The following is a 26,012-nucleotide window of genomic DNA, read 5'->3' as shown; positions in this document are numbered from 1 at the left end:
GGTAGGTGCCTGGTAGGGAATTCAGATCACTGGAGTGTAATTTGAATTTGTAACGTGTTGATCACTTTTTGTATTGGAGGTTGTGGTTTGGCGCTCTGCCTGGTTTATGATTATGTTGCACGTACAGCACTTTGTAGTTACTGCCAGAGGTAATAGTTCTTTAGTGCCAGCTCCTGTGTGTTCTTCATTAAATTTTGATGCTGTCCAGCTCTGCTGGGAACCTCTTTCAAGGCTATGGCTCTGGACTGTTGTAAGTTAAGATAGTAAATGTTTTGCACTAGTGTACCAGAACTGTTACTGGCCCCAATGTGTGCTTGAATATGGTCCAGTAACAACTCGTTGGAGCCGCGGTTACTGCAATCTTAAAGCTTGATCTTCCTACCACAAATAGTAGCTGAACTTTAGAGAGCACAAAAAGCCTATATTGTGTCACCGAACTCAATAAGTTATGTCGAAATCTACCCTTTGAAATATGAAACAGCTTTGTAATTCCTAATTTGAAGAATTCTGGAAGAAAGCAGGGCTAAAGGAAATTGTAGCTTTTGAAAACAACGTATTTTTAATATATTAATATAAAATTATTATGTTGATAGTTTAATGTTCTGGCCCCTTTCTCTGCATATTTAGTAGAAATGAAAATACTGATCTTAACTAGCTGCTCTGGGAACTTGACACTACTTACTGTGTACTTGTACGTACAAGTGGGATTCAGGAACTTGAAAATATTTAACTGGAGAAACAACATATTTAAAAGGTCTTGTGCAAGAACTAGTGCATTAAAGTGTTATAGGATGTACTTATATGTGTCCTCTGTTTGCAAATTATTTGTATCTGTGCAGTACTGCTAGCCAGGTGGCTGTATGTCATTGGTGTATTAATTTCCAAAAATACCCCCCATTTTATGGGCAATATCAGAAAAAGCAGTAAAGAGGAAGTTGGAGTGCATTACATGGAGCAGTTAAGAGCTATTGGTTTGTTGTGATTCTCTTACCATTGCAACTTGACTTCTTGTCTCATCACAACGATGTGGTAGAATTGGAATGATTGTGGGTGGGATAAGGACTCCTGCAAGAGTATAAATGCGACCATTTTTTGCAACAATGTCTGTTTCTTCAATTTCTTCTCCAGTCACCAGGATTTGCCCCTATGAAACAATAAATTGTTATTAATAATATTTTCATAGCTTCTTAATGTCAAGAATCTGTAGTCATACTTTTTAACTGCTATTTTTTTAATGCAAGAAGCATGCATACGTTATGCTTTCTCTTGGATATTGGTCTACAACAACAACAACACCTGAAGCTATATTATAACAGAATGATTTAAAATATTTTTAAATAGATTTTTTTTTTTAAAAAATAGCATAAATAAGGATCATTCCTGGATCGGAGCTAATCATAAGAAAAAAGGAAACTGCAGGCTATTCTTACATACCTGCTATATGCTCTATATCCTTTATAATACTAATTTCTAACAATTTCTAACAGTGATAGGAATGGCAAGTTGAAAAGTTCTGCCTCATTATAGCAAGAAATTCATTTGGTAATGTCCCCCCTTCTCTCTTTTTTTATTCCCCCTGTATGCAAACAGTTGCCTAGACCAGAAAACTTCTCCAGGTGAAAGTTGCCTTTGACTTACGGTGCTGGTCCTGTTAAAGTAAATGAACTGCTTCGCCATGCTTCTGATGTGCTCTGTTGAGATGAGGCTGGCAACCTCGAGCTGAAATGAATACAAATTGGTTAAAAGATATGTAAAACCATTATTAGTAGTATTTTCAAATCCAGAGGGACTTCATAAGAGAGGCCACCTTTCTCTTTAGGGTGAGCAAATGGTTATTAACTACATAGGTGGCCTTGCATTGACTAACCTGCTTGTGGAGCAAAGTTAGAGTGATTAAGTTTTAACTGAGCTTGCTGGTTGTTGGATGTGAAGAGCCTGTTGCCCAAAAGGATATTAATTTTTCTCTTAATTATGGATAGCAACTAGTCTAAGTAAAATTATCACGTCTCTCTAAAAGCAGCCCCGTTTGTGTCTTTAGACCAATGTGGAAATGGTGGCGCCGAGATCCTGTGAAGGACACATAGATCTCATGCCTCTGCTCCCTGTGATCCCACTCTGTGCTGGGCATGACCTCTGCCTTGGGGGCTGCAAGCAGGTCCTTTCAGTAAGGACAGGAGTACATTCTTCCTTCCCCACAGCAGGGGCTGGGGTGGGGATGAACCTCAGTCTCCTCTAGTCTTAGTTGCTGGTGGTGTTGTTATGTTCTGCTCTTTGCTTACAGTAGAAAAAGGAGGGAAGAACATGGGGCATCCTTAGAGGATGACAAGACTACCTCTCTCTGATAAACAAGACCAATCTTAGCAACACAGGCTCAGAGAGAGCTTGATTCAGTAGCAACAAATACTTCTCCTGCTAGTTGTTGCTGCAGCCCTGAAAAGCTGACAGTATCCTTGACAGTGGTTTTTGCTCCACAGCAGGGCTAAAGTAGCAGGTCTTGTGTTCAGGATGACTATATATATTTTTTTCTCCCCTGTCCCCCCTCCTTGGGTTGAGTGCCCACCATCAAAAGGTATCTTTTTAAAGTGGAAATAGTTACTTGCATGTAACATACAGGTGTGATACAACATAGTTTTAATTTGGTGTCATTCAAGTACTACTCCATGCCTCTTAGCAGCATTTTATTTTGGTTTAGTGACAATGAGGTGAAAGGTTTGTGTTTGCTGTTAGTGACCTTTATGTGACTACCCCTAGTAAAGGCAGAGGCATAGCTGTCCTTTGCAGTCTTGCTGTGCAGCACCAAGCTGTTCTTGGAAAACCTTTGCCTTCAGAATGGCAAAGGGTTTGAAAATGCTCTCGCACTTCAAGTCAATACAACAGCCAAGTTCACCTCAGTATTGCAGACAATGTGGTATCGGACCAGCTCCAGCAACTTCCATGAACCCTGCCAAAGCAGAAAAGAGCGGAAAATGAGCCATGCAAACCCATCCTGGCCTGTTGAGAGGATATGGTGATGAGAATGGTTGTCACCTCCTGGTGCAACAGAAACCTCTGGGTCAGTGGTGGTTCTCAGCTTGTGTCACGTGCCCTGTCAGTCTACACCTTCATCCGTAAATCATGTTTTATTTCAGCACAGACCCTTCATGACTTGTGTGTGGGTTGGGAGAGGCAGGAGACATCTAAGGACAGGATGCCAATATCGACCTCCTGAGACCCTGCCAGCAATGTCTCCCGGACAACAGGGCCCTCCGGCATCTGCTCTCTTTGACTATTTCCACTAAGAGTGACACCTTCCAGGAGCGGGTTTGGGGCTTTGACATGTGGCTGTCTGGGCAAGAGCAGAGGAGTGGGGGCCTGGTGTGGGAGATTGCATAAAGCAATGGCAGTAGGAGACCCCAAATTCTGTTCCTCCCTAGGTGGTGTTGTATTCTTTAATGGTTTGAGATGGCTTAAGCCTTAATCGTAGGAGCTTAGCTTAGATGTATACTGGACAATGTCCATATGCTATATATCTACTATCTGAGGAAGACTTGTGTTATAGAAAGACTATACCTCTGTAGAAAGCAGGTAATCCAGAGCCTCAGCTTTCATATTACTCAGAGCCTCATTACTTGGAACAAAGACTGTGTAAGCCCTGTTGTCCTGCTGTAAATCCGTTCCCAAGCCAGTTTTCTGTTTTGGTTTAAAAATAAAAGTGAAATTATGTATTAATATTGAAGAACATCTGAAATAGTTTTATGGAATTGCTTTTCTGGATCCTTACCTCTATCAAAGATGTAAATTGGCTGTATCTTCCATTATCTTGAAGTACTGACATTATGGTTTCCTGAAATAACATGAAAGTGAGCTATAGTTTAGTTTGGAGCATGAAGTAAATACCAATTCTTATAAGACACTTTTTGAACTCCTGTATGAGTCTTGGCTATTATAGATTGAATATGTCTCAATTTCCATATTGTTCTGAAGGCTGATGGTGTCTGCAAATGGCTGAGATGGTAGCATTCTTGTCCTGGTGCTATACTGGCTTATAGTTAGTTTGTCATTGTCCTGAAACACTGTGTAGTCACAGAACCTATAAATAGTGTATATATGAGTGTGAAGTGGTATTATTTCTTCATTCCCAATGAGAAAGGGCTCATAGGAAATTAGATATTTGCAAAAAAAACACCATAAAAAGAGGTGAACTCTCAAGGAAGTATGCTAAGCAGGGCACCAAAAAAACCCTAAAGCATACAAAATGATATTTATTTTTGTATAGTATTAGCCTTTTGGGGCAGAGATTGCTGTTTTGAATATAAGTCTTGCCTGATATTTCTCCAGATGTCTCTCCTTTTATTATGTTGTTCTGGAATTCAGTCAGATGCAGTGATTGTGACTGCCAGTTTCCCAAGCAACCAAACCACTCAAATGCACTGAGTACAACCAAATCCTCCATGGACCAGCTTGACAGAAGGGTGAAAGTCTGTGTGCTGTTCCTCTGAGCCAACGCACAAAGGCTCAGTAGAGTTTGTCTAGCTGCTGTCGGTCATCCTTCTTTGCACACAGTTAATGTGAAACCGTTCTAAAAGATGTATGGCTCACCTCTTTGCTGCTTTCAAATGCTGGCTCCACATTGTCCATGGCTTTGTCAATAATGTGCAAAATCCCATTGGAAGCAATAATATTTCCCTGCAGAAATTTTCCTTTCCTCCTTCCTCCTTGGATTCTAATTCTTAATTGATTATCCTGAAAGAAGCCGGGCAAGTGGATGGTAAACTTTTTATTATGGAATGACAACAGAGTGATTATTCGTGTTGAATAAAGTCTTCCATTGCCAACACCTGGGCTATTTAAATCTGGAGAGGCTAAAGTTTGCTTGCAACGCTTACCAAGGAAATGGAAAAAATTCCTTTGACTTTGGATCAGGACCATGTTATTTTGTTTTAGGACAGCAAAGCTCAGAAGAGAAGCAGGGACAGGCCCTGTGGGGAGAAGAGTGTGCCTAAAACGGGCTCTGATAACAGCTAGTAAATATAAGTCTGCCAGGAAATGATTTAAAATGTGATTGTATTGAAAGGGACAACTCCTGTAATCTGAAGAGACTACAACGTATTTCCTTGTATTTTACATGTATTTAAACCAACAAAATGTTGCTGATTCTGCACTGTACTGAAGCCAGCAGGAAACTAACAGGCTTCAGAAAACAATGATATTTTCCTGTTACACATGGCATGCATACTCATTAAAGAAATAAAAGAGATCTCGTTTCTTAGATGCCACTGATCTATTGCCCAACATGAGAAGTATCTGACTGCAGCCTTCATGTAGGCCGAAGTCATTAGGAGAAATTTAATGGACCAAGAACAATAATTCCAGATTATAAAATCTAGTCTATCAGCTGTAGAGGACAAATTTTTTAAACTGTGGGATCAGACTGCCCTGATGTTTACTGACATCAAATAAGCTGGATTAGTAATGAGCTTTAATCCATATTTTTCGTGATAAATTTCTAGGCCTGTTTTATTTATGCTGAAGGCTTCTGTTTGCTGCATCATTCAAAGAATGCTGATGCTCAGTTGGGAGTTGGACTCTGCAGGGCACTCAGTGCTTGCTCTCTGTGAGTAGTACACATGAGTTTCCAAAATAAGCTCTGTTTTTTCCTTCCCCACACCCCCTCTTACTTCACCTAGGCTTTCTTAATGTCCCCTCAGCTCTCTTGGTTGTGCCTGAAGATTTAAGTTGATTTAATTTTAGCAAACATTTTTAAAGCAGTCTGTGTTAGATCACTGTGTTACTCAGCAGTGACGCATCTCTAATTTTTGTTTTCACTGATTTTGATGGGAACTTTGATGCCAGTGAGCTTTCAAGTTTTACTTGAGCTCCTTGTAATGCGTGGTCACAGCTGTGACTTCTCATAACCCAGGAGCTATTTGCAACCTGACTTCTTGCTGCAGAAAGACCTTTTGTTCTCCTTGCTGAGTGAACAGAGAGTAGTACCTCTTGCTGAAGGATGCTGGAAGGCGGCTTACCTTCTCTCCCTTTGATATCTCTCCTGACTTGCCAGTCAAAGTATATATTACATTAGTATTATTCAAGCTACTGGTATTCAACTGACCAGCAATTACATGGAGTTTCACGAAGTACTGTGCTTTCTGCTTATTATTCAGAAGATCCTTTACCTAGGACAGCAGAACAGAGATTTGTTTCAATACAGGCTTCATCTAAAAATAATCTCGTGGTGAAGGATTTCTTTTTCCTTCAGTTTCTACATTCTGAAATTATATGTTTTCTTATGAAGTGAGGTGATAGGATCTGAACCAAATGGAGGCCTCTCTTGTTTTCAGTTCAGGTCAGATTACACCCTTATGTCCTTGCATGAGCAGTAAATGCCACCTCCAGAGGTGTCCTGACTTCAGGAAAAGGCATTGGATGCTAACCACTTGCACATCAGGCCACTTCTTTGTTGTTTTTTTTTAAATTAAAACCATTTTAAAAAAAAATCATCCTTATATAAAAGGTGACCCATAGGCCTCCCTGAAGAAAATTCAAATTTTAGTTCAGACTCTGTCTCAACAAAGTGAAAAAACCTTAAGCATAACCAAGCCATGTCAGAGAATTCAAAACTTACTTGAATCACGTCTAAATTCTACCCAAACTCATGAGAGTGCCAATGATTTTGTCTTTCTTTCAAGTAGGAAAAAGGTGATCTCTGGCCCCTAGCTTTACATATATGCAAAAGTATACTAGATCAAAAAGTTCTTCTGAATCGGTTGCATCAATACAGTTTTAACACAGATGGGATTTCTCAAGGATCTCAGTTCCTCCCAGTTTAAACCCCTCCCTGTTATTTACTTACATTTATGCCTTTGAGCCCCTTATTTGTAGGTACGAGCACAGTAAATGGTCCCAGAGTACTCAGTGGCCATTCATAGACATTTTCTTATAAGGAGAGAAAAAAAAAAATTAAATTTGCGTTGAAAAGCTCATTGGAGGAAGGAACTGTGTAATCTGTGCCAGGCATGCAAGGGCAAAATAAGAATGAGCACTGTGTGATTATTAAATGTTAATTTAAGATTCTAAAAGCCAAGTAATTGAAAGATGAGAGGCAGAATGCATATGAAATCCAGGTGCCGCTGCATATATGACGCAGAATGAGGCAAAACATTCAGAACACTCTTGGCACCCCAAATTTTATGGCATGCAGACCAGAGTGACGCACAGAAAAATGGCATTTCTTTGGAGGTGTGTCTTTATGGGAAGATGGTTTCTTGCTTTAAATCAATTCAGTCTTTATGGGGTGAGGGGTATGCTGCTGCTAACCTGCTGGTAGTGCAAATATCAGCAAATACGTAGCAGGTAATAAAAGCTGATGCACTGAAAGTTAATTAAAGTTCATCTGCTACCTAGGTGGTATTTCTGTTTCCAAGACAGCAGTATGAGACCACTGATTCTGTAGCTGAAGGCATTAAATATTTATAATATTAATCTCTTTTTCCAGAGGTTCAAACTCAAACTAAACTATCTTTACAGTTGTTACAGGTATGTCGTACTGGAGAATATACCTCAAATTTAATATGCTGTCTTACAAAAAAAATGTGGACTGTTCTGCTGTATGTTCGTAGTTTTTGAAAGATATTAATGTGGAGTGAATATATTGTAAAATAACCTGTGAGGTTAATGTGTCTCTGTAGCTTCAGGCTAGTAAATCAAGTGGCCCATTTATGCTCAAAACTTAACCGAAGAACATAAAATCTGAGCTGTTGTTCACAAATGGTGGTGCCCAGCATGTCAGGCACTTTTCTGACACGTGAGGAAAAACACAAAGAGAAGCTGCAGCTGAGCTCTCGGTGCTGACTGAGGCAATGGATTTTGATCTGCAGTGCTAAATGTGAATGAAGGCCATGCCAGACTTTGTCCTTGGCAAGCTATGGGGGATCCTTAGTACGTTCTGGTCATAAATTCAGGATCTTTATTTTAATCACTGGACTCAGTGAAAAGAACTGAGGAAATTATATTAAACAGGAAAAAAATTATAGCATTTACAAATTTATCTTGAAGATCCAGCTCAATTCTAGTAGTGTTTGTTCATAACTCACATTTTTGGCCACACAACAGAACATGATGAAGACAGTTATGCTATTCTCTTCATGAGGTGCCTGCAATAATTGTGTAAGGCTGGAAGACATGAGCCCTGACAGGGTTTCCACCTCACCACTGCAGACAATCTGGAAACACACCTCAGCTGTGTCCAAAGTGCTCTGGTGGGAGGGTCCTGAGGGTAATGGACACCATGGATGGCATCAGTCTGTTCCCCTTGCCTCTATTCCCTTTCCTGGTGAGAGCAATGCCACTGCTGATAGCTGGGGACTGGGTAAGAAGGACCCAAACGGGAACGCTCATGTTTTTGGTGGACTTCTGTGTGCCGTTTTAGATCAAATCTCAGTTATACAAATCAATGGGATATAGGGATAGAGAGGAAGTGGGATCATCCCACTTATCCCACTATGGAGCAAAACCCACTGGTGATATGAAATGACATGTGAGGGACTGTGGGAAAGTATTTAGCACTTCTACGTGGAAATTCTTGTGGATTGCATAGCACGGTGAGCAAAGGATGCTTTAGGGTTCAGAAGGAGTCTGCGGTGAGTAGTGTGCGGGCTGTGTCATGCTCTTAGAAGAACCTTCCTGCAGTGGGAGAGTGTTGGAGGAAAAAAGAACAAGATCAACCCACCCAGCAGGAGCTGGCTTTGCTTGCATGTGGTCACTTACCCATGAGTGATAAGGCAGACGTCAGCTTGCCTTGCCACCGTCCTCCCACTTCAGTGTTCAGCTCCTGGAGGCGCTCCATGACATTTCCGTAGCACACAAACCCGTTCCCCACGGAGTCCCCCTGGCATGTACAGCTGTGAAGGGATCACAATTTTAGCTGTGTGCTGATGCCCTGTGTTGTCAGCAAGGCTGTCACTGAACCTGCACTGGGTGTTACTTATTGCTTCTCTGAAGGCATATTCAGGAAGAACCAATGTATTTCAATTTAACATTTTCTTCTGCGTGCTGTGAAGAATTTCAGTGTGTAGTGCAGCCTGGTGACTGCTTGCATGGCATGAAGTCCTTCTGTCAGCTGGGCCAGAAGGCAGCAGTATCTGTCTTGCAGGGCCTCATTGAATGGCGTCTACATGACACCCTTGGCTGCAGTACAGCCTCTGGTCCCCAAACGTTGTGGTTGTTGGAGGCTAGAAAGCCACTGAGCCTGCCTGCCTGTGGGCAAGGGGAGCCTACAGCATAAATGTATGGGGTTCCACCCTTGTGATGGGGAGGAAATTGTGTGAAGCTCTTACTCACTGTGCGGGACTCAACAGGATTAATCATGATTATGTGTGAAGGGGGGTGATGGCAGCTCACTGGTCCTTGTGATAGCTGTGTGGGACTGGAGGGAAACGGCAGGCAAGTGTGTCAGTCCTTTCAGCAAACCTCACCCTTTAAGTAAGGCAACAATTTTGGGTAATGGTACTTGTACCTTAACATAATCTTTTTTTTTTTCTGAAGAAGCTTGAAGCATGGAATCTCATGCTTTTTCAGATGCTGTAGCTCTCTTTGCATTGGAAACAGCATCTTATCTGTAACACTCTGGATGTCTTTTGGGGACTACAGCCTGTGAGAGGTGTCAGTGATGTGTGTGGTTGACCTGGTCTCACATATCTACAGGCTCAGGTCATGGTGCTCATGAAAGTGACAAGCAATGCCCTGAGATGGGCTCAGTTCCTCACTGCTTTGAGGTGGACTGCATTTGAAGTTACGTGTTGCAGCTAGGGCAATATCAGAAAGAAATTTATAGGAGAATAACTCCAAATATTAGCCTGATATTTTCTGTCCCATGAGGGAAAGAACGTGCATCATGAAAGCTGAATCTTATAACCATGCAAGACCTCAGCCTTACAAGAGTGCTGAGGAAGAAATTGTTAGTTGTCAACGAGATTGACACATGCTTGCTGGTAGGTACAAATGGTTCTGAATTTCAAAGAGCAACTAGGACTTGCATATGCCTTGACCTTGTGCTAGCCTGACTGTTCACTGGGAGAGGTGGTTAGTAATTTCTAAAAAGTCAAGACTCTTTAAGCCTGTCTCAGTATGACTGGCCTTTGATGTGTGCTGGTTTTGTCGATCTCAGCTCTTTCTGTTGCAGTTGTTAGATAGTCAGCCTCTGCTTTGCTGCTCTTGGGAGACTGACTGGAGGTGTCAGCTCAGTCATTGACTCATCTTCAGTGCTAAAATTAAAAGTATTCACTTGTCAACATGCAGCATGCACAGAAAGAAACCCTGAGTATATTTAGGAGGCTAAATAACTATTTAGTATGTGTTGTCAAACACCATCTTTTAATAGTACCTTTCCTAATTAAGTCTCTAGCATGTTCAATATTCGTATAAACCTTGTCCATAATGATTCATCTCACTGGATATTTTTTTCTAAAGGCATCGTTAGAGAAGAAACGTTACTGCATGCAAGCAAAAGATGTTCCTTATATAACTAATGACCTAATTGTTTGCATGTGCTGGCTGTTGCAAACACACATCTGCCACTCACTCCCCACAGTAGTATCAACGTAATACCAGATCACCTCCTGTTTTCCACACACGGTCTCAACTGTAACTATTTCTCTGGTGATAGCAAAATTATTTAAAAATCCCCACAGTCCCTGCAGTCTTGATGGTTGCACATAGACTCACAAGGGTGCTGGGGTTTTGGCCAAAAGGCTCTAGCTTTGATTCCTCCTGTTCCTGGGTGAAAATAGCAGTCTAAAAGTTTCCAAAATTTATAGGATGCAATTCTGATGGTGAGAATATTGCTGTATTGACATACATAGTCCCTATCACTTCTGAGAAAAGAAGAAAAAAGCCTTTGGCTTTAAAGAAGCTGAGGAGTAGTTTAGTAGAAAAAAGGAAACTACCTTCAAAATATTTCACAAATCATGTCAAAGTTTCAAAACAAACCTCTTTTTTTTCACCAAACAGTCCTAAAGAAGCAGGTGGTTAAACATAGCAATTTTTTTGCCTGTCATTTTAAGGGGCACTGCAGAAATACCTACATAGTTTAACACTTCCTTTCTGAGGGTAGTATTGCTTGTGAGTGGGTGTCCAGCAACACGGTTTGGATTTGATTACCAAAGGAAAACACTTAGCTATTACAGATTAGCACTTATTGCATGGGATGGAACTCTTCAACCTGTCTGTCCCCTCACCCCTTCTGACGGAGTAATTTACTCTATGTGGCCAGGCTTGGGAAGAACCAGCTGGGTGACTGCCTAGATGGGTTTTGTCTTAACTTTGTCTGGAGGATCTGGTTTGCAACTCGTACCACATATGGCTTTATAGGTTTAGCTCTGCCTGCACTGACACCTGTACGGTCTTCATACCTCTAACGGCACACAGCTTTACGACAAACTCTGCTGGACTATTTAAACTTAGTTGTTGGGTGTTTTCATGATGTGCTGCTTGGACAGTGTAGGCAGGACTGAAAAAGATGGGAACTACTTCAGCTCACTTAGGAGGGGGAAGCAAATTGTACCTCTCTGGAAAGCAGGAGCTCAGTTTTCTGTCTCTGTTTTATCTGAGACTTGTACAGCAGAAAACAGAAATCAAGTGGCAAAAACAAAAATCAAGTAAAAACAAAAGAAAGGAAACAGTACAGATTTGTGGCCTCTGTTACATCTTTGTATTTTAGAAGAAGTAAAAAAACCCCGCCCAAACCCTCTCAAATATATCTCAAATACCTCTCAAATAACATCACGAATACAGCCAAAATACAGTAAGTGTCTGTCACTTACCAGAAACAATTTACTGTGCCCACGTTTACCAATCAATATTTTTCTTCGCAAATTTCCTCATTTGTAAATGGATTTTCCTTAGTTAGAAACTGTTCAGTATAGTTTCATTTTTTTTGCCAAATGGATAGTTTAGTTTGATTTGAATCCCACTCCTTTCTTCTGTACTTGTTTTTGCCGTTTGTCACTGAATGAACAACATGCAAAGCGTTTGAATTGCTTGTTCCCCCTCCAGTCATACATTTTTAATTTTCCCATTCTAAAATTCTTCTCAGCTCTTGAAAATTGAGTTGCAACAGTGAAATGGTGACAAATTAGGAAAAGAAGGTCCTGATTTATGTGATGTGGAAATTTATTTTAATTTTCAGCTCAAGTTGTGCAGCATATGATGTTAAGTATAGACTATGAACAGTTTGGATAGTATAGTATGAACTAAGGGATATTCTAGATGATCTTGGTTGAAATGCATAATAGCTTACACAAAAGTGGAGATACTAGACTATAAGAGAAAGCTGCGTGATGAAGCAAGAACTGGCATTAAGAATACTCTCCTGAGTAAATACTTTCTGTCTATATAGATCTACATGGTAATTTGTCCTCAACTTAGAACTAATGGCCTGTCTTTTCTTTCACTTCAGACTCCTAGCTCTTGAAAACTAACATTTCAGGGATACCTCTTTAAACATAGTACTAGCCATCACTGGGCTGTAGAAACATGTAATCCCAACTGTTCGGTTAAAGGTAGCTTTGTTAAGTTTAGTGTTAAAACTGACTTTTCTCCTAATGTCTATGTAGCAAATTTCTGTACAGGAGAAGAAACTCGGCTGGAGATTTTGCAGTTTCCCCCATGCTTGTCTTGAGGCTTTGAGGAATCTGCCGAGGTTGGTGTTGCTTTCACAGCATGGGGGTCAGATTCCCTGGTTTTATCTATACTAGTATACTAAGAAGAGCTAGAACTCCAGTGCTGCCCCATGATAATTAATGCTGATTAATTTTGAGCATGCTGCCTGGCGTGTTTCTGGCCCACACCAAGCAGCATTTTCCCAGGCAGTGCCCAATCACAGTTGCAGGGATATTGTGTGCCAGGGAGTGCTGCCAAGAGGCAGTTGCTCTGTTTTTGGAAGAAGAGACTTTAGCTGTGAGCCAGACAATGCTGCTTGCCCTGAGGAACAGAAGAGACATCTTGGTCCTTTTTATTTACTAGTGTAGAAATGACCTCTGAGTGCTCTAAAAATAAAACTTAGTGTAGGTATTAGCAATTGGACCAGTCAAATCAAGCACCATGGTAATTGGTTGACCTTAACCCCATTAAATCTTGTAATTTTTCCTTGATAAAGAAATGATTAACAATAACTTTGGGAGGTGTTCATCCACTGGATTCATTGTAGCAGCCAGCTTATTAGGGGGAGGAGGGAGAAACTGAGTGAAAGCTCTAATAAACTAAAAAAAGACTCACGTGATCTGTCCTGGTGCAACTGTTGAGCATTTAGCTTTTTTATGGCAGGTGTTGTTTGTTTCACAGATGTCTCTCATGCTGCATCCTTTCCCAGGTACAAAGTTTGTGTAATGCTCCTTGCATTCACAGTGGGACTATATAAGGATGGGAGAGGGGAGGGAAAAATCAGACATGCACAAATTGTGGATTTCAGCATGCTTTCTGGAACTTGGGTCTTAAGACAGTGCTAAGACTAAGAGCTTCCAAAGCCTTAGTTAATCACCTGCTGAGTTCAGATGCAAGTATACAGCTTATCCATATTTATATGACTCCCTTCTAGGTTTTATCTACATCAGGAAAGTATTGATTCTCAGATTAATTTCTTTCAGATAAAGCCCTTTATAGTAACTTCTGTGACCATAGAACATTTAAAATGGGTATGGGGTAGGTCAGATTTTCTACCTCTGTTCCCACAGCCCTCTGCCTCCTAAAACAAGTGCCAACACATTATTAACGAGTAAGGTGTATCAGCACTTATATAAATGTGAACTGCAGGATGACTGACTCCCTTTTTCGGCTGTTCAGGGTGTCCAGGTAAAAACGGGCACGGTCTTCTGAAGTCTCACTTTCTTGAATTTTACATGTGGAAATCTGAGCCGGTTTTAAAGAGTGTGACAGCCTTTATATGGTGTCTTTTGTTGGTAGTCTGCAAAGTCTCAAAGATTACTTCTTTCCTAAATACATTCACTGTAGGCATTTATCTGCAGTACCTGTGTAAAGAGCCTACAAGCCCCCTGTGGCCAGAGAGAGAAAACTTAACTGGGAGAAGCTTCGCTTCAGTGCCTTAATTTTGGGGAGGCAAATCTGAGGCAAAATGTTCTTACAAAAAGAACACTATTGACATTCCTATTTTCAAAGGGAAAAGCACCACATAGATGCATAGAGAGGGAGGTAAAGAGACTCCTGGTCACCAGCAGTGCTTATGCCAACACTAGCAGTAGAGCTTGGCCTCCCCGAGGCCTGTCCCCATACCTTTGTGACTTGGTTTTGGAGAGAAAGCATTTTTCCTTCCTAGGAAATGTCTGGGGCACCCGTTCAACACTAACCTTTCCCGGACCGTCATATATGCAAATGGTGGACTGTGCAGAGCATCTCCCGTATTTTGCTTGGCAAGGGTCTATGGGTAAGCAGACTTGACCATCCCCTCTGTAACCTTCTTGACAGGTACATTTGTGCTGATTTGGTCCGAGGTAAATGCAGTCAGCATTAGGATCACAGACCTTTTTGGAGCATGGGTTGATGGCTTGTGAAAAAAGAAGTGCAGTAAATGAATTATTGCCCACAGTTCTGAAATTGAAGATGAGGATTTGCTAGAGCACTGCCATGCCAGACAAAGCCTGGGTAGACTAAACTTCTCATAACAGCCAAGTCTGAAGTATTGTGGCGGCATGAAGACAGAAGGCAAGAATGTGTTTATAATAACATAGCAACCAACTGTTTGGTTCTGAAAAGAAATGATCTTTTAACTTGGCAAATTGAGTTATAAACAGACTAAAACATGTAATGTGCTTATTAAAGTGTCACAACTATTTCCCTGTTCTCTGGTGGATTTTAACCACAGAAGGTCAGGTAGGTGATAGGAGGTCGGTACAAGCTTTAAGCACATGTTAGATCAGGGGGAAAATATTTCTCAAAACAATAGGCATTCACTGTTTTCTTTCTGGTAATTAAACAATAAAATGTCATCCATTCAGATATATGGAAAACTGACCATGGGTGATTTAGTTGAGTCTTCCACGCTGCTGTAGTTTCAGGACTGGACTGGAAGCTAACTAGTTATTTCCATAAGCCTCTTTTTCCAAGGCAACAGCGTTGTTGGTACTTGTTCATAGACAGCAGTTCTTAGAGAACACCTTGTTGTACCTTTGTATACAGTTTAGGATATGACCAAGCACACATTGTAGCTGGAAGGTGGCAGGCCCTGGACTCACCTAAAAGCTGGTGCTGCTTACTATCTTCCCCTCTCCTCCTCCCTTTCTTCCCCCTCAGCTGGGACTGAGGGAGTTGACAAATCAAGCCTTCTCTTCTGCAAAATCACGCACATACATACATACCGAAAGGGTGGTGAAGCGTTGGAATGGGTTGCCACAGGAGGTGGAGTCACCAACCCTGGATGTGTTTTGTTTTAAAAAGTGGTTGGATGTGGCACTTCAGGAGATGGTTTAGGGTTGGGGTTTGACTTGATGATCTTAAGGTCCTTTCCAACCTTTATGATTCTATGATTCTATAATCACATACTCAAATTGACTGTGGGCAACACCAGCTGCAAGCAGAGTCTGGGGCAGCCACTTAGTACTTAGCTTGTGCTGGAGCTGCTTGTCCTCTGCCTCCCAGCCAATCAAGTGTAAAAGATGCTGGCTTAATCCATAGATGACCATCTAAAGGCACTGGAACAGAGGAGCAACATCCACACAGACTGCATTGCTACAAAACCTAAGAGAGACAGGGATACTAGCATCTTCCTCCCCTGCTGGTTGCTGCAATTTCTTTTTCTCACTTGTCTATGCTACCTGCTAGAAGAACGTCACATTCCCCCAGGGGTGACTTTCTGATATGTTGTTCCTGGGTGGTATTCAAGCCTATTCAGAAAGGTTGACATCACAGTTAGGACCAAGAGGATTGTGAAGGTAAATATTCCCAAATAGGATAAGCAGTATTTTATTTGTGGCCTGATCCAAGCCAACATTTACTAAATACTGATTCCACCATCAGATCCAACAATTTTCTTCATTGCAATTCATCTAGGAAGATGTGGTGCTGTAAGACATAATCTAAATAGAGAAAACAAAAATCGGGACTCTTATAATATAGTTAATTTGAGCATTCAATGGCAAGTTAAGGAGTCTATAAAGACAACTTCAAGGTAGAATTTTACCTCTAGCTGAGAAGCTGTTAGCTTTGTTTCGTGAAAAATAGAAAAGCTAAAATGAGCTTTATTTTTATGTAGAGTTTATGCTTAGTGATGAAGCTGAGCTGCCACGTGATGGATATTTGACAAATATATGTTCTTGGTTGCTATTGTTGATTTTTAAGGAAGCAGAATATGAAGTTGAACTGTAACAAGTAGAGGAATGTAATGGGAGTGAATTTGTTAGCACAGATGTCCCAGTATCCACACCATGTATTTCAGGGGGATTTACTAGCTTTAGACTGGTTGCACGGACTGAAATTTGTTAGTGACTGGACCAATGTGCTTCTGAAGCACATTTCAGGGTTTAGTTTCATCCTGAAGGAATCTAATTTGTACTTGTGAGACAGCTTTGGGATATGAACCCAAGAACAATCAGATTCAAAACCACACTCAATATCTAAACTATGATACAAAAGATGTATACAAAGAATATGTTGGACCTGAAAATTACTCACGTTCACACTGTGTACCGTCCCCGTGGTAGTTGGGCAGGCACGTGCATTGCAGTTGTCTTCCATCCTTGCCTGAGGCAGTGCATCTGGAGTTTTCAGGGCACCGTAAAGCCTCGCATTCAGCTATTGCTGAGGGACAGAGTGTGACAGGTTAAGCAGTGTCTGCACACGGTGCCAGGAGCCATTGCGTCCTGCAGTTCGCTAGTTCAAAGTATGTCTGATTTAAGGACCATCGGTTCCTGTTCCTGCCATCAGTTTTCTGCCAGTTGAAGTGGTGACGATGGTTATGGAAGTTCACACACAGGGTTTGAGGTTCAGTATATGTTTGGTTGTTCCAGAGTGACTAACCTAAGACTAATTTTACATTCATGCTTACAGATTCTAACTGCATCAGAGATGTTGAATGTACCTTACATAGAAAATAATCTACTTACGCTGATCACAGCTGAGCCCTTTGTATCCAGACAAGCAAGTGCATGTTCCATCCCCTGTAATTCCACTGTTGCATACTCCATGAATGCAGTTGCAAACTATATAGAGAGATGAATTGGCTTTACTAAATAACAGTGGTGTTTGGAAACATGTAATTAGTGGTTACCCATAGCAAATAGTGTCCTGGCCAGCAACTTTGCCTGAACCAGGCTTTGACCTGAATTCTCAAATTTATAAGCTTTCGCGAAAGAGAAGATCAACAGTCACAGTTGTATACATCAGTAAATAACATACTGATTTTTGCAGGCTGTTTAATACGCTGGGGCCTGAAAATCTTTAGGACACACGCTATAAAGTAACTAGTTGCTAATACTATAAAACTTGTAAAATTTTACATACAGTCTCAAACCAAAATTGAATATAATGTGTAATATAGACTGTTTTTGTAACTATTAACAAATTGCTTATTTTTGGTTCAATTCTGTTTGTCTGTCTCAAAAACCTCCAGATGAGATTTATGACTTTTTTTTTTTTCCTAAGCAGAATTTATTTAGTTAAAAAGGTAATTAATCACTGTACATGTCTCAGGCTTTTTTCTGGTCCTTTTCCTTATATTCTGCCATTTCTGGTTATAAATCTTGTGACAATATATGCACAAGATGTCATACTCAGAGTCTAGGCAACTATGAGACTGTTTTATATGTGGTTTTTGAAGCCTTAAGTATGCTTAAAAAGCTTTATGGTTATAACTGTTTCAATTATGGTAATGACTCTTTTCAAAAAGGCCCTTTACAGTTACATTTGGAAAAGGCTCTAAGATGTAGGGAGTTGTATTGCTGATTTCATGTTTAAGCTGCAGTGATGTAGCTTACCGTCTTCCTTTTACAAATATTTCCTGTTTTCTCACAAAACCCCTGTACTAATGAATTAGTAACATTCTACCTATGTTAGCAGTCCTAATATAAAAACATTCAGTGTTTAAAATGTTCCTGAAAAGCAGTTAGTAACAAATGTGCTGTACTCGTAGATGCTTAGAAAGCTTGGAGGAGCTCAAATATCTGGAAGCCGAAATTGCTTAAATTAATATGCAATTGAATCCTTTGGTAGTTTCGTGCAAAATAATTACATTTACGTTATTGAATTCATTCAAGTACCCTATTTTAATGAAAAGTGTCCCCATTACATTTCTGTGTATCAACACTGGCATCCAGTGGACAGCTGGTGAAAAATAGGACTTTGAGTTAGCTGTGATGTAGGATTAGTGCAGAAAGGCCAACACAGTTTATTTAAATTGAGGCTATTTGTTACTCTGCTTTGAAGTAAATTTATGTAGCTCTTGAGGAAACAAATAGAGTTTTACTTAGAGATAAACAACTATTACCACTTAAGAATGAGACATTTCTTAACGTGTAAGACACTTTTCTGATTTGTTTTAATGCTCAGCAGAGCTCAGGAAGGGAAACAAAAGCTACGAGGATGATAAAGGGACTTGACCATCTCTCCTATGCAGAGAGACTGAGAGAACTGGGGCTGTTTAGCCTTGAAAGGAGATGGGTGAGAGGGGATTTTATTAATGTATACAAATACCTGAGGGGTGAGTTTCAGGAGGAAGGAGACAATCTCTTCTCAGTTGTGCCCAGGAATAGAACAAGGAATAATGGGTTTAAATTGGAACATACGAAGTTCCGCCTCAGCCTGATTAGAAATTTCTTTACTGTGAGGGTGCCAGAGCACTGGCACAGCCTGCCCAGGGAGGTTGTGGAGTCTCCTTCTCTGGAGACTTTCAAAAACCACCTGGATGCGTTCCTGTGTGGCTGCCCTAGGGGATCCTGCTCTGGCAGGGGGGTTGGACTAGATGATTTCTAGAGGTCCCTTCCAACCCCAAACATTTTATGATTCTTAAACTAAAAATCTTTAAGGAACAGGCAAACCTAGAAAATACTACACAAATGTATACACTTGTGATATATATGCATTTTAAATAGTGCATATAGCTCTGATCTCTTCTTCAGTGTCCCACTTCTCTTAATAGAGAATGGCCAACAAATGAAATTATCTATGAGCCAAAAAACAAAACTAAACCAAAGTCACCCTTTTTCATGCTTATGTCTGAATTATGGAGCTCCCTGGCACAGAATACTGTGGGGAGCAAAAGCAAATCGGACTCAGAGACAAGGCAGATAAATTATGGAGGATGGATCCAGCAGGAGTCTCTTAAACACTACAGCTGCTTTTCTACTCTTTCCTTGGATATCAACTATTGGCTTCCAATATGGGATATTAAGCTAGAAGGGCTTTTGACCTGATTCAGAATGGCCTTTTTTGAGTCAAATATACTGATTTAAATACCACAGTATTCCATGCCTTAATACAGATGGTCCAGTTTGTAGAGGTATTTTAAAACCGTACTGAAACACTTTAAGCCACTATCAGTTATGTGTTTAGTATGTTCCCACCCAATATTTTAAGTATTGTAGCAACCTTAGATCAAATAAATGCAAATCCATGATTTAGGGCTAAAAGTGGGCAGCATGATAATTGGCTAACAGGGAGGCATGCCTGCAGGAACAAACAGATGATTCTAATCCCTAATTTATTGGATTGTTGGCTATAACAAAGATATTTAAGACAAGATAAAGATTTTTTTTGTAGCCCTGCACTGAGCGTGTTGTCCTGCGTTGAATACGGCCCCACTGTGAATTGAGTAACTGAGTAGCTGCCTATTTTCTTTCCCTGTTGCGTTCCCTGAAGCATACAGCAGCTCTTAATGGGAAAACCTTAGACCCTCTACCCATATCACTGTGATTTCTTAGTATCTGCTTTCACTCACCTTCTATGATTCTTTTCCCCATTTCAGTAAAGAAAGCTGAAACTTACCCGATGTGCAGTGAGGACCAAATAAATTCTCTTCAGCACATTTTTCACAGGCTGTCCCACCAAACCCTTTCTGTGAATTACAGAATGGAAAGCAAAACTTAAGTTTCCCATCTCTCTCCATACAGATACATGCTTAGCAACCTGAAAACAGCATTTTTAGATGTACGAAGTAAATAACACAAAGGTTCAATCAGAAAATCAGAAATTATTACTGCAATCTAGAAAACATGGTCTTTTGAGTGGCTTTTTCCCTCTCTCTATTTTTTATAAGAATAATTTTTAAATCTTACATTTCAAACCAGATGTTCTGAATATAAAGCTAACAATAAAAAGCAGTAATTGAGTCTAATGCCCAAATAATTCTTGCAATTGTTAGGCTCTATTCTCTGATTGCTTCTCACTGTCTCTTGTTTTACATGTCCCCAGATGTTGTCTTGATGTAATGGAAAGAATAACCAGTAGAGGGGGAGGTAGAAAAGATTTGAGTTTTTTAAATGTCGTTTCGGCTGAAGTTATTAAGTACTGCATGTTGCACTCTCAGCAAAGCGACATTGTATTGGGAGTATAGTCCCAAGTATGAGTTCTTTCTAATTAGAGAAAAGAAGTTCTAAGTAATAATGCGCTCTAAGAAATAGAGGAACTCAAAACACCTGTTTGAGGAAGACAAGATGGAAGAACTTTTTATTGATTTCACATGAACATGCTCAAGTCTGTATAAATAATAGTGTGAAGATTAGTGCAATCCAAGCAAAAAATGAACTGCAAGCAGAACATCTCTGCTGTTTCAGAAATGCTTTCCTTTAATGTATTTAAGCAATGGAAAAAGCATTATTTCTTTGTATAGCTTACATGCTACGGGTTTTTTTTTCATTTAAAAGGAAGGACATACCTGACAAGTGCACGATCCATTCCCATTTATACCCTGGGAGCAGTGTCCTCTCCTGTTGCATGGTGATGCAGCTCCTCCTGGACAGGCTAGAAATGACAAGGTTTAAGCCATCAGTCAGCTAGCTCCGATGCTTTTGTTCCCCTTGCACATCAGGTGTGACAGCCTGGGAGGCTGCAGGGTTTTGGGCCAGACAGTGACCTCGAGTCCCAGCTGCTGTTTGGCCGCTGCCTGAATCTCTTGCCTAGAATGTCAGCTTCAGCAGAGACCACTCCCCTCTCTTATCTCTAGTGACTGTAATCAAAAGATTGCACAAAAAATAGTTTTCTTGTTCTAAAGCACCATATTGATTTTGTCCCTGCTATGATCCACCTCTATGTGCAGACACTCTAAACTGTTAGCTTTTTTTGATCCACTTAGAGTTTGCCAGACCACTTCTGTATGTGAATACAACTCTGATTGGTTGAAAATTTGCTGTCAGAATTATATTTGATGCTAAGTTAGAGTTTAAGTAAGCCTTTTTCTTTCCTCCGCAAATTGCATTTGCTTTATGTGGAAAGTTTTCCTTTTTCCTGCTACCTCCTATAAATCTATGACATTTGATTCAAATGATCTTGGAAATTGAGCTCATAACCCACTTCTGTCCAACAGGCTGTGGTCACTAGTAAAATTTGTGTGCCAAAGATGTACTAAGCTCTTTTCATACCTTCTGGTGCTAAAACCATGATTACAAGTAGTGGTATACCAGGCGAGAGTCTGACCAAAAAAATTCAGCCAGCAGGAGAGGACAAGAAACAATGATTTTATTTCCAGACAAAACTTGTTTAATTCTTGGCTGAAATTTTTCAATATTCAAATTTTTACTGACAGGTTTCCTATACCAAATACATTATGCAGTGATTTTTAGTCAGATTGTTCCATCAGGATTTTTCCCCTGTAGAGATAGCCTTATTTTTTGTAGTTATGCATCCTCTTCATAGAAATGATTTATTTTTTACTCCCTTTCACAAGCCTTCCGTTCCCGTAATTGGAGTTCCCATTAGATAGCATAATCCTGCCCTCAGAGGTTCTCTGCTGTACCTTACTGACAGATTTATTACTTACGAAGCGCCTCAGTTTTTTCTGTGTGGGTGGAGATGGTCAGTGTTGGATTTATGCTCCCACCGTGTAACTTAATCCTGATTTAGAGTTTTTAAGTGCTGCAGATATTTTCATGAAAATAAATTTGGTTTGGACCGAGTGATGAGCAAGTAAGTGAATGTATATATGTGTACGTTAATTTTAGTGAAGGCTTTGGTTTTATACTAATCTGTCAATATTTCTTAATTTATTCCTAAGTGATGGGTCTGTGAGGTGTGTTGGATCTAAGTGAGCTTCTTGTGAAAAACAATAAACATAAAAATGAAAATTTTAGTGCAGTTTATATCATATGTGCTAAAATAAAAGGATTTATTAAGAACTGAGGTGATATAACCAGAAATGAGATACTTTAAGGTGGCTTTTTTTTCTGGCTACCATGTGATAGCTAAATCTTATCTTGGTGACTGACACAGATGCAAACTGCTCAATGTGATATTTGTTCTGAATGGGAACAATTTTATGTGCACCAATGCTTTTTAAAATGTGCAAACATAGAGAAAACTCGGAGTTTATGGCGTAATTTCTGAGAAAGGACACTTTAAAATTGCTAACAAAACAGGTTTTTTGCAGTTAGTGTTCATTACACTTCCCCTTGTCTTCGGCAACTCTTATCTCTTGTTTTGATACCACCACCATTGAATAGTTTTATCAAAAGCCTAGCTAATTACCATATTGTTGTATGAGTTTGGTCAGGAAGATAAAGTGTTTGCCCTGGTTGGTGGCACCCCAGGAGCCAGAGCTGGGACACTGGAGTGATGCTGGCAGGGTGGCCTGCTGCCAGCCCTGTGCTAGGGAGGAGCAAGACATTTGCTTTTGCTGAGGATGGTTTTTGAAAAGTAGTAAGAAAGAGATGCTTCTGCTTAGCTTTTAAAATTGTCAGAGCATGAAGGCCAAATCTTTATATTTAGGCCAAAAGAGCTTGAATCCGTCAGCTTTTTTGCCTCATAGAGTTTAATTCAGCGTAAGTGTTTTCAAACACAGCCTCTTGTATTACTTCACCTGACACCCTGCAGGCTGAAGCAGCGGTTAGAACTTGTAAATATGTATGTGGGACCATAAAATTTGATAGAATTAGGTTTATTAAGTTGGCCTTTTTTTTCTTTTTCTTCTCCTGTTCACTTTTTTTATTTATTTATTCTTACAGTGCTTTTTACTCAGTTGCTCATACTATGCACCTTTGAGTTGGTTCCCAGGCTTTTCTTTGGAGCCATGCAAGTATTTTCGCAGAGTGAGAAGCTGAGTCAGCGTGTGGAGTAGCTCCTGCTGTCCCATCAGTTATACACACGGGACACCTGACCTCCACCAGCTGTGGTATCTGTGGCTGGGTTATACTGGCAGTGTTAAAAGGCTGTGCTCTTTTGCCCTGGACCTTTCCACCCACTGTACTTTTCCCTTTTTCCTTGATGCCTTCTTACAGAGGGATGGGTATGTGGCTGGTTGGCTTGGGGTGAGAAGGGGACAGAACATATTTCATTCACACCATGTGTTTCAGCCTGTGCTATCATTTAAGGAAGTCAGGCCATTATTTAAGACCTAATTTTGTCATTGCCATCAAATATAAAATGTGAAGTAAACCCCTAGTCAGGGATTTTTTCTCTGGCCTCAGGAAGGACCGGCTTTCCTCCAAACATTTCAAGGCATGCCGTATGGCCTTAGAGAGATTGAGATAACATGAAGAGCTATTTGCTTCCTCCAAATGACAGCAGAAACAATGCTGAGAACTTGATTCTCTGCTTTCGGGGGCCAGGAAGTTTGTCTGAAGGAAGAGAGGGCTTCCTTGACTCTGCAGCCTTCTGTAGCAGTGCAGGCAGGGCTCTGGCTTGAGGGCAATGAGCTCTGCCCCTCTCTAGGAACACCCATGCCCCTCGTGTCACCTCTGAATTATGGGATGACAATCACATGTAGTCTTGCCTTCCTCCTACCCGGCAGTTAGGCCACATTTGGTGGAAAAATCCTTAAATCACCACACAAGTGATCATCTTCAGAAGAAGATGAGAGTGCACACTACATACTCAGCTATTCACCTATCTTTTCTGTAGAAGCAGCAATAAGTTTGATTTTGACTACTTTACTTGGGTAGATAAATGACTGGTATTTAAATCATGGGTTTGAGCCATGCTAAAATAATTTTTTAATCTATTTTGTGAGCAAAATTACCTCACAGACATTGAACCTGACCTTGACCCCTTTAATTACAAACCAAAATGCTCTGTTTGAGCAAAGAAAATTCCTCTGTGGGTCCTGATGCCCACCTCAGTAGCCTGAGGGTTGATGCCATTGTGGAGATCCAGAAAGTCTTTTCCTGAGGAAGGAGCAGCAGGAGGAGAGGCACTCCTGGTTACTCCTGCTTCAGTAATGGCTGTTAGCATTCAGCAGATGCTCAAAAAACTTGGAGGGGAAAAACTGCTTCAGGTTGAGCAGGAAGAAAAAACTCTGCCTGCATCAAAAAGTAAAGAATTAAAGAAATTTGGGAATATTTCAGATGCAGATTAGGGTATTTTCAACCTAAAATGAAACATTTAAACTAGCAATTTGAAAATTTCAGTTTGTAAAATCTGTTGTGGCGATCCTCCCAAATGCAAAGTCATTTTGCAGACATTTGACTGAAACATTTCATTTTGAAAATCTCAAAACCAAGGGGGTTCCCTGAGTTTTTTTTTTAATTTTTCTCTATTTCCTTTTTAAATGAAGCTTCGAATGTTTTTCTCCAAATCCTTAAGTTTTGTCTGAAAACTGCTGTTTATTTCTACCACTATAGTAAGGTCTGAGGGGCAAACTTCTAATGGCAACTGTTTCTGGGGAAAGAAAAAAAAACAAGCTTACCCATGCAGTCTGGGCCCCAGTGTCCCTGGCAGCACTCAGGTTGTTCGAATTCCTTCATACAATGATGTCGACATCCCGGAAAAGAAAGTGTGTGTGTTTTAATTTCTAGATAATACCTGAGGAAAAGAAGTTTAAGATGTTTTAAAGTACATAAAAGCCTCCTGTGAGGAAAAATGAAATTCTTAACCTCCTCTTTGCCTTACAGTGTCAGATAAGAGCACTTTAAACTTAGTTGTGTTGATCTGTCATTTTTGCTTCATGGAAACATACATTGCACATCAAGGTCTAAAAAGATTCTTGGAGCTGTTTCTTTTGCATAGTATAAGTTTTTTTTTCCACTTCTTCTGCAAACGAAACAGCAGTTTTCTCTAGGGTTTTGATTTGAAAAAATATTTTGAAAATTATTTAATATCAAGGTTCTTTAAATGCTAACTAAGTCCTAAATAGCTACCTTTTCCTGGAAATACCGTTTATCTTTGTTTTATCTGAAAGACAAGATTTCAAATTTGTTTTGAGATATTTCTTCCTATCATTCCCCTCCCATGATTCCATAACCTGGCAGTTTGAAAAATCTGTTATTTATATGATACTATATGATATGAATTATATAAAAATATAAGTTATATGAAAATACATGATTATAATGATATTTATATAAAATTCATCTCAAGTATGCAGTATAAAAAAGAAAGTGATTTTATGATATCACTAAGGAAAATCTAATAGGCCATTGATAGAAATGTTTATTTTCCTCTTATAACATTTCCTGATTGGCTTTAGGGTAGAAATACTCTGTGTGAAGCTTGAGTTCTGGAGTTGGTGAAGCCAATGATAAACGTTCCTTAAGAAAATTGCATAGAATAGAGCATTTGTAACATGAATTAACATTTTCTAATTCATGGAGAATAATATTAATGGAGAAAAATTCTGATAGAAGAGATACCTGCAGTCTGGTATCCCGGTCCCATTGGTAATTTTGGTGTAACCAGCAGGGCACTGGGTTTCGAGGTTTAAAGAGCAAGGTACACATTTAGTTTTCATTCGAATAAGCAGCTTTTGATCACATTGCTTCTTCATCTGTAATAGGAGAGGATAAATTAAACAGAAGGAGAAAGATCTCTCAGTTGGTTTAACTCTGCCCCTGGTGGCATTGCTGAAAAATGACAAATTTAACTCCACTGCTCTCACTCACAGCCACAAG

At 40.1% G+C, this 26,012-nt stretch overlaps 1 protein-coding gene across 1 annotated transcript in view; it reads right to left on the bottom strand.

Annotated features, from left to right (window-relative positions):
• STAB2 (stabilin 2) overlaps nt 1–25,888 on the bottom strand; it is a gene marked incomplete at its 3' end in the record, with an annotated part of 73,889 nt that extends 48,001 nt beyond the window's left edge. The window contains exons 1-18 of the mRNA XM_009865696.1: nt 25,755–25,888; nt 24,812–24,927; nt 20,852–20,937; nt 19,963–20,032; nt 17,088–17,183; nt 16,657–16,782; nt 14,337–14,533; nt 13,252–13,385; nt 8,746–8,879; nt 6,833–6,915; nt 6,006–6,155; nt 4,579–4,722; nt 3,761–3,823; nt 3,550–3,669; nt 2,888–2,941; nt 1,639–1,719; nt 992–1,144; nt 683–730 (exon numbers count right to left, since the gene is read on the bottom strand). Of these exons, the coding sequence (XP_009863998.1) occupies nt 683–730; nt 992–1,144; nt 1,639–1,719; nt 2,888–2,941; nt 3,550–3,669; nt 3,761–3,823; nt 4,579–4,722; nt 6,006–6,155; nt 6,833–6,915; nt 8,746–8,879; nt 13,252–13,385; nt 14,337–14,533; nt 16,657–16,782; nt 17,088–17,183; nt 19,963–20,032; nt 20,852–20,937; nt 24,812–24,927; nt 25,755–25,888 (1,989 nt within the window). The remainder of the gene's footprint in view (nt 1–682; nt 731–991; nt 1,145–1,638; nt 1,720–2,887; nt 2,942–3,549; nt 3,670–3,760; nt 3,824–4,578; nt 4,723–6,005; nt 6,156–6,832; nt 6,916–8,745; nt 8,880–13,251; nt 13,386–14,336; nt 14,534–16,656; nt 16,783–17,087; nt 17,184–19,962; nt 20,033–20,851; nt 20,938–24,811; nt 24,928–25,754) is intronic.
• Nucleotides 25,889–26,012: the final 124 nt, after the last annotated feature.

This window comes from Apaloderma vittatum, unplaced genomic scaffold (genome assembly GCF_000703405.1).
Source record: "Apaloderma vittatum isolate BGI_N311 unplaced genomic scaffold, ASM70340v1 scaffold2873, whole genome shotgun sequence".
Lineage (NCBI taxonomy): Eukaryota > Metazoa > Chordata > Aves > Trogoniformes > Trogonidae > Apaloderma > Apaloderma vittatum.
The sequence above is the reverse complement of the archived record's forward strand: the minus strand, read 5'-3'. Positions and strand labels throughout refer to the sequence as shown.